Genomic DNA, 15,980 nt, shown 5'->3' with positions numbered 1-15,980 from the left:
TAGTAATTCAAAGTATTTTTACTAAAGTACTTCACACCACTGGCAATTATTAGTCCAGTTGAACGTTTGCAACTAAAACGAGAGTTTCTATTGGACAAATTCAGGTCAGTCCCTCCCCGTTTCGTTCCGTTTGCTTCCATTTAAAAAACATTTAGCAAGGGAATCCCCATATATCCGATGTAAAACAAACGCAGCCAGGCATACGGTTTGTGACGTGGATGGTGCCAGAATGCTGTGTTTTGAAATTATACACGCACAGTAGTTTTGACATCTCAAATTTGCTAGAAGGTCGTTAACAATCTGCAATTATATGGAGATGGTTAGATCGATACATACCATTGTTAACATTGCAATTGTGAATAATTAACCGTAGTATTAGCTAGTAAACTCATTAAACGCGCAGTTTATTCAACACGATGGTGATCATACATAGCATTTCGGAAGCACACCAATCAACACTTCAGTCTTCACAACCAGACGTCGACGTTCCATCCCAGCAGACTTCATGGAGAAAGTCCGCACGCTTGACTAACGTGAGTTGAACAAATGACAGTCAGTGCGTGAACAAACGTTCTACGGTGTCCTCTGTGCAAACGGCAATCTGTAAATAAGGTCACGGAATTTTGAAAATCTTAATTGTAGGTTAGCTATGCAGAACATTTCTAAACTTTGTCAAAACAAACTTAATTTATATTCAACAGATGGAAGACAATTGATTGCCAATGCCTTCAAGGTTGACCAATACATTTTTATTTGAGTTCTGCTGTTCGCTTTCTCAGGGATATATTGGTCAGAATGATCGGCATATTATCCTCTTGGAAGAGCTAAATGGACAAACACCAGAGAATGGGAGACCTGTCAAGAAGATAACAAGGTAACTCAGTTCTCAATAGTTAAATATTGATTGGTAGGCTAATGTTTCTATTCATAAACCAGATATAAAGTCCAGATGCGTCTTTGTCAGGAGTCAGTAGCATGGGTACCAGTCTGTTTATCTAACTTTCCACTCCTTGTAGGCCTACTCTGTATTTGCTGAATTACAGGGAGTGGAATGTTAACTAAACATAATGTTACCCAGGCTAGTCCTACAGACCATTTTGATTCAGATACCATCAAGCATTCTTATGATATTTTACTGTTATTTTTAAAAATTCCTTCACAGGAAATCACCCGGGTTTCAGGTCAATGGGGCCTGTGAAGACCAAACTGGTCAGCCTAAAGCATGTTTCACATTATGATGCAAACAAGATCTTTCCTAGAACATCTATTTAGACATGCATGTCATAACACACACAACTACAAAACACTTTTTTACGAGGATGTCACACAATTTACTCCATTTAAATAATCATTCTCATACACAGACTCATTTACCTACATGAAATTGTGAATGACATGAATTGTTTTGAATACCTGTTCCAGAGGGGTCTCCTAGACCAGAAGGACCCCATGGGGTTGTGCGACGCAGCACCAGAACCACCAGATACCAACAGTCCATGATTTACTGCCTCATCCCTAAGTAAGGAGCGTCACCACATAACCCTGACCCCCCCCCCCCCCCCCAATGTGTTCTTGCTCCACAGTCTCTTGTGTACTTCCCCAGTAGAGTGTGTAACATGGGAATAGTCCTAATACAGGGAGTATTTTAAAATATTTTTTATTTAACCTTTAACTAGGCAAGTCAGTTAAGAACAATTTGTGAGGGTTATGTGAGGGTTATTACAGATGTCAGACATGTTGGTTATTATAGGCTTATTACGAATTCCTCTACTTCTGCCCCAAAATGATAAGTACACAATTTTAATTCTTATTGCATTGGGATCCAAAACCTCCATGAAATCATGCTAAAGAAAGACACTATCAGAAGTTCTATTGTTACTTGTTTTTCTCCATAGCGCTGCTGAGGCAGTCCTCCACAAGATTGATGACATGAATAAGATGCGCTGCCACTTGAAAAACTCAGAACAAACCGTGAGGCTTTTTCCAGTTCGTAAAATATAATTTTGTCATTCAGCCATCCACAAAGACGGGGATGAAATACAATACAGGGCTATATTTATGCCGTATAATTAGCAAATAATAAGAAACCATTAATTGACATGCTCCCCCTTTGAGATTGGCATTGAAGACTCACACTAACTCTACCCAAAACACAAGGGCTTGTTGCACTGTAGAAATGTGTTTACATAATAACAGGCCACTTTTTCTAGGCTCTATATCTTCTGCTGCCACACACAATCTCTTATCAGGCCATTGTAAGGGTGTTGCACCCATCTGTGGTCCACCACCCTCTATCTCTCTCGTGCTCTCTCTCTGCCCTCAGCAGCCCTCTGTGCTGTGTATTTAGGAACCGAATTCATACTGTTGTCATATTGTTGCCTCATTCACCAGCAGCTGACTGAAACTCTACAAGGTGTCAAAAGCGTTCCACAGGGATGCTGGCCCATGTTGACTCCAATGTTTCCCATAGTTGTGTCAAGTTGTCTGGATGTCCTTTGGGGGGTGGACCATTCTTGATAAATGCAGGAAACTGTTAAGTGTGAAAACCCCAGCAACGTTGCAGTTCTTAACAAACCGGTGTGCCTAATACCTACTACCATACCTCGTTCAAAGGCACTTACATTTTTTATCTTGCCCATTCACCCTCTGAATGGCACACATACACAATCCGTGTCACATTTGTCTCAAGGGCTTAAAAACCCTTCTTTAACCTGTCTCCTCCCTTTCATCTACACAGATTTTTGAAGTGGATTTAACAAGTGACATTAGTAAGGGATCATAGCTTCCAGCTGGATTCACCTAGTCAGTCTATGTCATGGAAAGAGCAGGTGTTCTTAATGTTTTTGTATATTCAGTGAACGTTCACTTGAATTTCACCAGATTAACCTTGAGATATGGGAAATAAGACTAGTGGAAGGAAATGACCAATAATACCTTTTGAGATTGAAGTCTCACTGAGATATGTGCCATTGTGTCATGCAGGCCACTGATGAAAGGAAATGGCAATACCATACCAGTTGTTTGAATTTCAGAGGATCTCTTCTAAAGCCCAGCGGAAGAAGACCACTGATTGTCCAACTGTAAAAGCATTTTCCAAACAAGAAACAGAAGGTCTGTTTCTATTGTAGTTTAGGTCAAAGTCATGTTTGACCATAACATGAATTCATTAACTTTTGATCCAATACCTATTTCCAGAGTACTCTGGTGACGATGGTGAGGAGGATGACGATGATGAGGACCACGGAGATGAGGAGCACGATGAAGACGACAATAACCGCAAGCGCTATGAACCTCGACAGAAAAAAGCAGTGCTTCGCTACCAGGCCCCTCTGGATGGTTATTACTCTTTGCTGAACTAGTCTTCTGAAAAATGTTCTCCGTCATTTACTTAACTATTCATCTCAATTAATGAGCATAGCAGGGTTGTTCGACCAATTCCTTTTGAGAAGTTGGTCCCAAAAAAACAATTAACTTTCTTTAATCTAATTGAAACATTCTGTCATAAAGAGCACATGTTCAACTACTTCATAAAAAAAAACATGTTTCCCCATCTCAAGAGGTTAAATGAAAAGATTACTATCATAAGTGCCAAATATAGTAGCAGGGTTGACCGTAAAGGGTTGACGGTTTCCTCTTAACTCAACCATAATTCCCCCCTTTTCACCCCAAAAAATGAAATTAAAACATTTCTAGCCTATCTATCTATGGGTAACAGGCTTGATGTGTTTTCCATCACAAAACACCAGCAAATGGTCCAAAAGAGTAGAACAAGCTTTTACACCAGGGTTTGACTATTCAATGTTCAATTTCTTTCAAAAATATGTTTTAAGGAATTGTTTCACATAACAGGTTTGACCTTCAAATGAGGGAAAGATGTCAATTAATCACATTAAATAGATAATAATCTTCAGAAATGACTTTGTCAAAGCAAAAAAATAACTAGGGATGTCCAATTATGGTGAAAACTTGGAGGAATTCTGGGGTTGAGTTAGTTCAAATCTGCAGAGGGTGCACGGAGGGACATGCTGAGTTTGGGCACTTTAGCAAGTCTTTATATAAATAATCAGATTAAATTCTCCATGTGGTCTTTATTGAAGGGCACTTAATTTAATATAACAGGCTTTTAATATTCAATATTGGTGCACAATTTCTACTTAAAATATCAAAAGGCACCCATTTCGTGGAAGAATGCCGCAGTGCTGATTGGGATCAGGTCCCCAGTCCATGTTATTCATGATGATCTCGTATATAATAATAAGAGTCTACCGCACACCCAAAACCAATAAGTAAAGGGTGCTGGAGGCAAAATATGAAACTGGAAAAACAGGAAAATGTCTATGCACACCTCAAGTCAGATACAAATGTATTTTAATAGTAGGTAAGCCTTCGATCAGTCGACCTTCATCAGAGCATAGCTCCACAAAATATTCTGATCTAAAAAGCAAAACACCCCCCCCCCCCCCCATCTTTATTTAACCAGCTAGGCTAGTTGAGAACAAGTTCTCATTTACAACTGCAACCTGGCCAAGATAAAGCAAAGCAGTGTGACACAGACAACAACACAGTTACACATGGAGTAAACAATAAACAAGCCAATAACACAATAAACAAGTCAATGACACAGTAGGAAAAAAATAAAGTCTATATACAGTGTGTGCAAAAGGCATGAGGAGGTAGGCTATAAATAGGCCATATGAGCGAAAGATTACAATTTAGCAGATTAACACTGGAGTGATAAATGAGCAGATGATGATGTGCAAGTAGAGATACTGGTGTGAAAAAGAGCTGAAAAGTAAATAATATAAAAACAGTATGGGGATGAGGTAGGTAGATTGGGAGGACTAATTACAGATGTACTATGTACAGCTGCAGCGATCGGTTAGCTGCTCAGATAGCTGATTTTTAAAGTTAGTGAGGGAAATAAAAGTCTCCAACTTCAACGATTTTTGCAATTCGTTCCAGTCACTGGCAGCAGAGAACTGGAAGGAAAGGCGGCCAAATGAGGTGTTGGCTAAAGGAAAGATCAGTGAGATATACCTGCTGGAACGTGTGCTACGGGTGGGTGTTGTTATCGTGAACTGAGATAAGGCGGAGCTTTACCTAGCATGGACTTGTAGATGACCTGGAGTCAGTGGGTCTGGCGATGAATATGTAGCGAGTGCCAGCCGACTAGAGCATACAGGTCGCAGTGGTGGGTGGCATAAGGTGATTTGGTAACAAAATGAATGGCACTGTGATAGACTGCATCCAGTTTGCTGAGTAGAGTATTGGAAGCTATTTTGTAGATGACATCGCCGAAGTTGAGGACCGGTAGGATAGTCAGTTTTACTAGGGTAAGTTTGGCTGCGTGAGTGGAGGCTTTGTTGCGAAATAGAAAGCCGATTGTAGATTTGATTTTGAATTGGAGATGTTTAATATGAGTCTGGAAGGAGAGTTTACAGTCTAACCAGACACCTAGGTATTTGTAGTTGTCCACATATTCTAAGTCGGAACCGTCCAGGGTGTTGATGCTAGCCGGGCGGGCGGGTGCGGGCAGTGAACGGTTGAAAAGCATGCATTTGGTTTTACTAGCGTTTAAGAGCAGTTGGAAGCCACGGAAGGAGTGTTGTATGGCATTGAAGCTCGTTTGGAGGTTAGTTAGCACGGTGTCCAAGGAAGGGCCAGAAGTATACAGAATGGTGTTGTCTGCGTAGAGGTGGATCAAAGAATCGCCCGCAGCAAGAGCGACATCATTGATATATACAGAGAAAAGAGTCGGCCCAAGAATTGAACCCTGTGGTACCACCATAGAGACTGCCAGAGGTCCAGACAACGTGCCCTACGATTTGACACACTGAACTCTGTCTGCAAAGTAGTTGGAATTGCCAAGTAATTAGAAAAACCAAGGCTGTTGAGTCTGCCGATAAGAATACGGTGATTGACAAGAGTCGAAAGCCTTGGCCAGTTCGATGAAGACGCCTGCACAGTACTGTCTTTTATCGATGGCGGTTATGATATCGTTTAGTACCTTGAGCGTGGCTGAGGTGCACCCGTGGCCAGCTCGGAAAACTGATCCTAGATCAGCACTCCCACTCTGAAATGATTGACTAGTGGCCAAGATCAGTGCTTATCATGATGTTATGCCTCTCTCACTGTTTCATCTGTAGAATCCAGGAAGCAGCCTCCCATGTTTTTCGACCGCCAGGCATCTTCCACTAGAGAGAGCTACTGCATCAGTGCCTCAGTGCCCAGGAGTGTCCACACCACCAGCCGAAGGAGTGGCAGGTCCATCCCACAGTACTGTACTTCACAGTACTGGCACTTTACCAATAGTCTTAGCCCGTACATTGGTTTCATAGTGTCCAGATATTTGTTTTGACACAAAAAATCTTTGTTTTGACCAAAATATGTTGTAGGGTCCATTAATGCTGTGTTTCATGGGTTGGGTCCTTATAAATGGTTATGGTTTTATATATGACTATGGGCTATTATTGAAGGGTCTTGTCAATATATATTACTTTTCATTGTGATGGTTAATATTTGTCTTTTTTCACTGTTTCAAACAACAGGATTGGGTTCATAAGCAGGTGAGTCTTTGGCACAATTGAAACAACTTAAGTCTCTCATTTGTTATTGGGAACTGACAACGTTGGGAGAGAGCAGTACAGTAAAGCAGTGAAGCTTTTTCCTTTCTCTGTCTCCTTATGGTTTGCTTTGACCCACAGGAGAAAGCATGCTTGGCACACCTACAAAGCCAGCTCCTCTGATGAGGAAGACTCCTCTGATGAGGAAGACACAGAGCAAGAAGCCAAGAACAGGTCAGTGAACATGTCATCATGAGCAAGCAATTTGACACACTTCAACAGTTTGACTTGTCCCTATAATGATAACATGTTTAATTTAGTTCACAGTTCAAATCTACCCTAGAAAGTAGTACTAAAGAAAGGAGAAAACTATGTTTTGTTACATATTACTTGATTGTTTTTTATATTTGTTTACTGATCATCTGTTATTTGCCATGGCATATTATCTTGGACACGATTGAATCATATTTAAAGGATAATGAACATGGGTGAGCAGAGCAATGATTCCCCATTCCTGAATGTTTTTGAACTGTGTCTATGACATCATGAGTGGTGGTGATCGATGATGTAATAATAATAGACGAAGGTTCCATCTTGGTTATTCTGGTGATATCTCCTTGGTGAGCTTCATTGGGTGCCAGACCTTTTGTAGTGAACACATGATGTTGCTCAAGAGTTTCTCTGTATGAGACTGACACCACGAACAGAACATAATTATTTGGATTTTAAAGCTAAATCTGTCCAATATTTCACACCAGTGGAATCCAGTGTGGTTTTGAGCTTCTGGTCAGAATAAGCTTGCCAAAACCACAATCTCTTTCATTTGGAATCCCTCTCAGGTGTCTGCCGCTGAATTTGCGCAAAGAGGACATTTGGGGAATCCATAAGGACAGAATGAAGATGGGTGCGAGTCTTGCGGATGTCGACCCCATGGCGATTGACCAGTCGGTGAGCTCTAAACATCACAATTAAATTATTTGAAGCCGTTTTAATCTCAAAAGTTGGTTTGCCTACATTATATGATCTTTAAGTTATCAGACTGCATCTCCTATGTAAAGATCCAACCCCCTCTCTTCCCTCCAAAGGTGTGCTTTGACACTGTTGGCGGTCTGACAAGCCACATTTCTGCCCTGAAGGAGATGGTAGTCTTCCCTCTGCTCTACCCAGAGGTGTTTGAGAAGTTCAGGATCCAGCCCCCAAGGTGAGAAATTGTTTTAGGGTTGAATAGCTAACATATTTTGTTGGGTAACTTGCTGTTATTTTGACTATTGATTTATATTGCCTTTGGGGTAGCTTACCATAATGACATTGTGAGGAATTAGCCTACAACAGGATGAGGAACTTACTTGGGTGAGCGACTAGAATGGATCCTGTCAATGGACTGAAGCCACACCCCACCCTAACTCTAATCACAGCCTCATTCACTCTTCATTTCATTGGCTCTTGGATCCTTTGAGTCCTTTGCAAGGATCCATTCAAAGAAAATTCCCTGTCTGTTGCAGGGGCTGCCTGTTCTACGGTCCCCCTGGTACGGGGAAGACTCTGGTGGCCAGAGCGCTGGCCAACGAGTGCAGCCAGGGGGAGAGGAAGGTGGCCTTCTTCATGAGGAAGGGGGCCGACTGCTTGAGCAAGTGGGTGGGAGAGTCGGAACGCCAGCTCAGGCTGCTCTTTGACCAGGTACAGTACAGTCCCTCATACAGCACACTAAAGATCATTAATATAGTTATCACTGGTGCATTCAGTCTTAGTGAGACCATTGAGTCTAGTATTTGCCTATCAGCATTTCCTGCTCAAGTCACTATTGGTCTCTTGTTGTGAAATGGGTGGCTGGCTATACTGTGTTTGACGGTCATGTCTATTATATAGGGACATACTTGCATTGATAGGATGACTCATTATTTGTACCCACAGGCCTACCAGATGCGGCCAGCCATTATCTTCTTTGACGAAATCGATGGGTTGGCTCCGGTTCGCTCCAGTCGTCAAGACCAGATCCACAGGTGAGACATTTCAGCCACTCTCATTTCTCACTCCACTGATTACAGAGACTTACCATTGATTGTGCCTGCATACTAAACATTGTATACTCCCAACTCGTGGTTCCTTCCTGCAGTTCCATCGTGTCCACCCTGCTGGCACTAATGGATGGCCTGGATAGCCGAGGAGAGGTGGTGGTGATCGGCGCCACCAACCGACTGGACTCCATCGACCCCGCCCTCAGACGCCCCGGACGCTTCGACAGGGAGTTCCTCTTTGGCCTCCCTGATCGCGAGGTAAGACTCATTTGAGTTAATATGTGTGCGTGCAAAACTCAAATGTCCATCCAAATCTTCCTTTGACTTGAGAGGCCAACATGCAGTTACTTTTTATTCGTGCACTTGTCTTTCATTTCTGTCGACAACTTCAGTCCCGGAAAGATATCCTAAAGATTCACACCAGACAGTGGAATCCTACACCGTCCGATCCTTTCCTGGAAGAGTTGGCTGATAAATGTGTCGGTAGGTGATTTAATGTATACCAAATCAACTCTAGCGTTGGGCAAGTCAAGATTGTACAATAATTGTAAGAACAAAAATAGTAGCTATGTCGTTTTGTTGTCTCATAATATTCAGACAGATCACCACAATTCATCTATCGATTTAACACAGTTCCACAGTCAATCTGACACATGCCACGTATTAACCACAACCTTCCCCCTATGCACCCCAGGCTACTGCGGCGCCGACATCAAGGCAGTGTGTGCCGAGGCGGCCCTGTGCGCGCTGCGCCGGCGCTACCCCCAGATCTACGGCACGTCCCAGAAGCTCCTGCTGGACGTGGGCTCCATCAACATCAACAGCCGGGACTTTGTGGCCGCCATGAGGAAGATGGTGCCAGCCTCCCAGAGGGCTGTGTCGTCCCCTGCCAAGGCCCTGACCCCTGTGGTTACGCCCCTGCTGGGCCCCGCCCTCACCAACGTGCTGGACGCAGTGCAGAAGCTCTTCCCCCACGCCGAACAGGGCCTCAAGAGGAAGAGGGATGCAGGTGGGTCGGGTTAAGTTTTGTCTGAGAACTAAGTCACGGCCATTGTTATCTGGTCCCAGATTGATTTGTGCTGTCTTGCCGAATCCTATGGTCAATGTCATGCCAATGTTGGCTATACAACACAAACAGATGTGGGACCAAGCTAGGTCACTATTAGAGAGGATCATTGGTTAAGTTCAGTTGTTGCAATTACTTGATCAAGTTTTTCCTTTGATCAGATCTGACAGACAGCATTCTGGAGGATGAAATCATGTACAGTGGGGATGAGGGCCCCTCGTCCAATAATTCCATCACCAAACACACCACCACCAAAGGGAGCTTCCTCCATTTTGCCAGGTAAGATGTAGCCTACCTGTAATTTGTAGATACGTTCTGCCTTGAAAGAAACACCCTATTCTCATTGTTTCCATTCATAATCACATCCCTGAGTCTCCATTCACTTCACCTCTCCGCTCGCCTCTGTTTCAGGAGTGCGATCTGCCACCCCACCACCTACCGGCCCAGGCTGCTGCTGGCTGGGCGTCCCGGGGCGGGTCAGAGCTCCCACCTGGCCCCCGCCGTGCTCCATGCCCTGGAGAAGTTCCCTGTCTACACCCTGGACATGGCTGTGCTGTTTGGAGTCAGTTGTACCTCACCCGAGGAGGCCTGTGCACAGGTACTGGCTGGAACTAATGTAGCCTTTAGAAGTAAAATGTTAAAATGCACACCGACTTGCTACACTCGTTTGTGGTGCAGAGAATTATAGCCCCAGAGTTGACTTCATTGTAGAAAGGCTAACTCCATCAAGCAAATAATTACTCAGTCAAATGCAGCGAGATGTCGGTGCAGTGCTGATAGTTTCAATCCCGACCTAAGTGCTAGGTTGGCAAGTGATACACAGTCATTGACCTCTTAGCCCCTCTCGCCCTGCCTGCCCCAGGTGTTCTGCGAGGCCAAGCGGACCTCCCCCAGCATAATGTACATCCCCCACATCCAGCAGTGGTGGGACACGGTGGGCTCGGCCCTCAAGGCCACCTTCCTCAGCCTGCTCCAGGACATCCCCTCCTTCTCCCCCATCATGCTGCTGGCCACCAGCAACGTGGCTCACCGCAACCTGGCCGACGAGGTAGGTCATATCTGGGCCTCTCCCGCCATGCATTACACTACAAGTACTGTAGAGAAGTGATCCCTGGACCTTACTGGGCTACTCAACCCATGAGTAGATTCGTAACCACGTTCTTTTTTTTTTACACTTCAGTAAATACTCTTTGTAGTGGTGAAGACCCTAAATAGTCACTGAGGTAACTATTCTACACTTTGTCTCTCTCAGATCCAGACTCTGTTCCGGATGGAGTATGGAGAGGTGCACTCTATCCAAATTCCCACCCAGCAGGAGAGAAGGAAGTTCTTTGAGAATCTCATCCTTAGCCAGACTGCCAAGGCACCCGCGTCCAAGAAGAAAGCCTGTACCTACTAGATATTTATGCCTTTTGATAATCACTTGGTATAATTGCTGTTTGTGTCCCATCTCCATTTTAACCCTCCTTCTTTACCCCCCTCTTCCTCCCCCTCCCCTGACTCAGTGATGCATGCCATGGAGGTGCTCCCCCTTGCCCCCCCTCCTCTCCCCAGGCAGATGAGTGAGAGGGAGCGTCTGCGTCTGGAGGAGCAAGAGGAGGACACACTCAGGGAGCTGAGGCTGTTCCTGCGCAACGTCACCGAGCGCCTCTCCCAGGACAAACGCTTCAAGGCCTTCACTAAGCCTGTGGACATCGAAGAGGTAGGGAGATAACACCAGGGGAAAAAGAGAGGAACAAGGAAGGAAAGAGGTGTTTTTGTGGTGTTGTAGTCCAGGGTGCTAGTCAAGATTACTCTAATGGAAGCTAAATGTTGACTGACCCAAACGTAGTCAATACTTAACTAGCAAGTCTGAATACAAGCACATGCATTCTAAGTGAGCTCTGGTCCCTTAGGGGAATGCACTGTTGTCACCTCAGATTTCTGTAGCTTCGCTCCTTTACCGACGCTCTCATCCGAAACAACCAGAGTGGTATTGTGTCCCCCATCTTATCAATGGTTTGTCTTCTTCTCTCACCAGGTTCCTGACTATATTAAGGTGGTCAGGCATCCCATGGACCTCTCCACTGTACTGTCCAAGGTCGACCTCCACAAGTACGTGACTGTCAGGGAGTTTGTCAACGACGTGGACCTGATCTGGAAGAACGCCCTGGAGTACAACCCTGACAGCGACCCATCTGGTATACCTACAACCGTCTCCACCTCACTAAACCGAGTGCTGTTGTCGTTATTATTATATTATAACTGACGTGTAATTCTAGCCTGGTTCCAGATCTGTTTACGCTGTCTTGCCAACAACCATAGGAGTTAGCAAGACATAACAAACAGATCTGGGACCAGACTAATCTTACTCCAATATTCTTTTTGTTCGGTATCTCTCTGAAGATATCTTTGTCCGTTCTCATTGTTCTGCTGCAGTTTAGTTGGTCCCATGGATGACGAGGCCCCCTACTGTGTACCTCTGTCATCAATGTCTCTCTCTTTGTGTTTCCAGATCGTCAGATTCGTCACCGGGCTTGTGCCCTGAAGGACACGACCCACGCCATCATCCGCGACGAACTAGACGAGGACTTTAACAGAACCTGTGAGCGGATCAGAGAGTCGCGCAACAAGAGAGGTAACTGCTGCTGCTTATAACGTTGACATATTGCTGTGACTTGAACGCTGAAGTAGTGACCTAGCCTACATGATAAAACCTCTCGGTAACACTTTATTTGGATAGTCTGTAGTCTATCTGTAGATGCTCTGCAATCAGTAACATTTCAACTAACTATGTACTAACCCTAACCTAACCCTAAACTTAACCCTAACCTTAATCCTTACTCTAAATCTAACCATACCTTAGCAAGCAGTTGCTTATCAACAGATAGTTTGTTGACAGTATGACCATCTGTAGAGCATCTACAGATGGAAATCCGGACTATCCAAATAAAGTGCGCGCAACCTGTCTCCAGTTGTTGTCTCTCTTGCCATGTTGTGTGTTTTGCCGTCCCCACAGGAGGCATTTTTGCCTTTTGGTAGGCTGTCATTGTAAACAAGAATTTGTTCTTAACTGACTTGCCTAGTTAAATAACCCAAAAAATTAAATAATGTGAGTTCAGCTAGCTATTGTATTAGTTTCAGTGTCTCGTGTCGGCTTCTTTAACTATTTGTCCAATGATTAGATGAACCCTCTCTTATTTTCCTTAAAACATCTTTGTTTTCATTGACAATGCTAACCACATGTTTATGTCTACTAACAGGGTCCTTTTCCTCAAAGTTTGTCCCCTCCTACTACCAGACTTTGCCCAGAGAGGAAGGATTTGCCGAGTCCAAGAGGCTAGGCGGTAACACTGGCAAAGACGCCAGCACCCCGTTCACTGCCAACACCCCACGGCCCGCACGTAAGTCTCACCACTCTACTCCTTAACCGTTTATTGGTAGGTTATGTGTTACAGAGCAGAGAAGCATCCAGTGGAAATGATGGTAGACACTGGTCAACCACCGAGGGACAGCACTCAGGATTTAGCTTTTTACTGCTTGATTTGCAGTACATAAGCAGTTATTATTATCAGTGTTTAAACGTTTAAGGGCAAAAAACTAATACCTCCCAAATGTGTTACGAGTGATAGAAAGTGGAAGTGCCAAGGATCAGGACAGGAACAGAAGTAAGTGTAGCCACAGTGAAAGCGGAGGATTCTTTCCAGTTGAGTGAACCAGTCAAAAGACAAGACCAGAGTTAGAAAACCACGATGGCAGGCAAGAGCAGAAATTGAGAGCCAGGGAGGAGAGGAAGATGATATTCATTGATATAGAGAAGTCTCTGTCTGTCTGTCCCGTTCTCTATCATGTTAAAGGACCTTCTCTTCTCTATTTAACTTTCCTAGCCTGTCCTCTAGCCCGTAAAAAGAAACCGCCCAAAACACAACGCGAAAGCAAATGCCGCTTCGGCATCATAAAGAGGAAGAAAAAAGAAACCTACTTCTTCCTTTTCTTCGAACAAGGAGATCACAAACTCAGGGGGGGAAGAAGAGGATGTGAGTGATGGCATAGAGGAGGGCGAAGAGAAACAAGCTAAGGCTTTGGAGACTATTCTAGAGAACGGCTGTGGAGACTCCCCTATGGAAGTGTACCTCAGAGAAGACCACTAAGCCTGCTGAGGATGTGGAAGAGGCCTGTGTTGCAGAGCAGCCCACCACCACTCCCATCCCCAATGGAGACTGGCAACAGTGAGCTCCAGACCCCACAGACGACTCACACCAGCCAGGCCTCACACAGGTCCAATCTGGGATCCAAGCCAGTCCAGTGGTGGCAGTCAATGGAGTCAACCACCAGCCTGCCAGCCCTCCAGTGGAACATGGCCCAAGTCCAGTCAACAACACCCTGACAAAGGAGGTAGATCAGGGGGAGAAAACACACCACAAAGACCAAAGAGCCTGTACGGTTGGAGGATGACTGGGACATCTGTATTAGGGTCCCAGACCCGGGCAGCAAGCAAGCTACTTCTTCTGGCCTCAGGGAACAGCTCATTCAGTTTCACTGACCTTTGGCCTCTTGGGCTCCAGCTGTTGGGGAGCTCTAACTCAACACAGCACATCAGTTAAAGGGATACATCCATGGCTGCACTGATTTAAATACTCTGTAAGAGTGAGTTCCTTTGGTTGTAAATGTGTTCACCACAGCATGAGGGCCAATGAACGCATGCAAAAAGGATGACTTTGTTGTAGCAAATCAAACTACATTAATAGTGCAAATGCTTGTAATTGTGTCTTCTGTGCCTTAGTTCTAGAATAGGAAACCATGCCCCCCTACTTAATGCTTGAGATCCAATGTTACTGGGTAGAAACCTCATTTGCATGTTAGGAGATGTGCATATCAACACCAATAGCCCATTGTGTTAGCATTAGCCTGTTCAGCCAGCACTGATTAAAGGGACTTGAGCTTATCAGCTCCCCATCACACCCCCCTGATTGCTTCCTGTGTTTCCTTCCAACAGTGAGGCGTGTGACCCGTGCCACCAGGACTCTGGTGCAGCAGCAGCAGTTGATCGACGTGGACAAGGCCCTGGAGATCCTGACCCAGAAGACCCCTCAGCTGGTCGTGGACCACGACAAACTCAAGGTAACCTCCTGAACAGTTTTCTTTTAGAAGGTTAGGCCATGTTTCTTACAGTGTAGTTGTATCAGAAGTACACCCAGAAAATTGGAGACCAGAAATATGGTCATGGCAAGTCACAGCCAAACACTTATTCATTCATCCTATATTCATACATTGATTCGTGTATCATTTATTGTCCAGGAATTGCTCAAAAGAGTTGTGTCCAAGACTGAGGGCTATGAGGTGCATCAGCTGGAGAAGCTGTATGCTCTGTTGTGTCAGAGCATCTACAGACACCGTCAGAACTTTGATAAGACAGAGCTCTTACAGGTATGTGGCTTACAACTTATCCGTCTTTTTACGTCACTTGTTGTAGGAAATATATTGAGTATGGAAACAAACCATTCCCTACATTGAAATGTGTGCATAATTAGTTAACTGGTGTATGTGCATGTGAGTCACTTAAATTACTTAAAATCCTGATAAGTGATTTATACTTTGACATACATTTTAATTTCCTTCCACTCATTTTAGGAAATGAAGAGAGAAATCGACAACTTTTCCTAACTTCTTCGCTTGATGTTTTCCTATTTTCCATATTGTAATAAAATGATGCATTTCAAGATTTTCAGTTTTTTAAATATTTTTTTTTAACCTATTACAATGAGCCTAATCATGCATTACATTGGTCAGAAATGTGGTTACCATAATTTATAGTATTTCAGAGGCACGGACTTGAGTCAGAATTGACTTGAGACGTGTATATTTTTCTTACTTGTGACTGACTCTAACACAGTGTGTATTTTTACGTATGCATTTGAAATATGTCTGAAATCACAGTCACACACAGTATGTGTGCATATGCACAGGTTCACTTCATGCTCTTACAGTGTAGGAGCCACGGGACCAAAACAGTGGAGAAGTTGAAACCTGTGCTTCAACACTCTTAGTGTGTCAATTTCTGCAACAACTATGCGGTTTACTTTCTGCATCTTTGTCATATCACTGAGTCTACCTTTTTAATTGCATATTATTAAAGTATGTATATCTTTTGTATGGCTTTTTGATTTCTTTATGGGGCAATTTTATCCTCCTTTTCCAACATTTCACATCAACATTATTATGGGCCTTTAGGATATTTGAGAAGGGGTTAGTTCTTCTTAAGATTATCTACATAATGAGCCTCACGTAGCCGACAATACCTGCTTTATGATGTACTACAAACCCACATGGCAGGATTAGACAGATGGGTATACAGAT

The 15,980-nt window shown here is 44.0% G+C and overlaps 1 protein-coding gene across 4 annotated transcripts; it reads left to right on the top strand.

Moving 5' to 3' along the window:
- The first annotated feature begins 389 nt into the window (after positions 1–389).
- On the top strand, positions 390–15,772 carry LOC115131589 (ATPase family AAA domain-containing protein 2-like). 4 transcript variants are annotated; one of them, XM_029663408.2, is made up of 28 exons: positions 390–533; positions 780–874; positions 1,163–1,209; positions 1,423–1,519; positions 1,896–1,971; positions 3,033–3,111; positions 3,196–3,336; positions 6,147–6,264; positions 6,549–6,566; positions 6,705–6,797; positions 7,403–7,511; positions 7,649–7,764; positions 8,066–8,240; positions 8,475–8,563; positions 8,677–8,836; positions 8,971–9,061; positions 9,273–9,587; positions 9,806–9,923; positions 10,056–10,242; positions 10,507–10,692; positions 10,897–11,032; positions 11,150–11,346; positions 11,665–11,824; positions 12,139–12,261; positions 12,887–13,027; positions 14,620–14,744; positions 14,922–15,050; positions 15,255–15,772. In XM_029663408.2, exons 1-28 carry the CDS (start codon positions 417–419, stop codon positions 15,285–15,287), a joined length of 3,471 nt encoding a protein of 1,156 aa, XP_029519268.1. In that variant the 5' UTR covers positions 390–416; the 3' UTR covers positions 15,288–15,772. The 4 variants fall into 4 exon arrangements, 2 of the variants coding, with proteins under 2 accessions (XP_029519268.1, XP_029519267.1); XM_029663407.2 differs by having other exon boundaries at positions 6,147–6,276; XR_003863976.2 differs by lacking the exons at positions 14,922–15,050; positions 15,255–15,772 and adding an exon at positions 13,511–14,264 and having other exon boundaries at positions 6,147–6,276; positions 14,620–14,708.
- The last annotated feature ends 208 nt before the right edge of the window (positions 15,773–15,980 follow it).

This window comes from Oncorhynchus nerka, linkage group LG7, assembly GCF_034236695.1.
Source record: "Oncorhynchus nerka isolate Pitt River linkage group LG7, Oner_Uvic_2.0, whole genome shotgun sequence".
Taxonomy (NCBI): domain Eukaryota; kingdom Metazoa; phylum Chordata; class Actinopteri; order Salmoniformes; family Salmonidae; genus Oncorhynchus; species Oncorhynchus nerka.
This window is presented reverse-complemented; position numbering and strand designations above follow the sequence as displayed.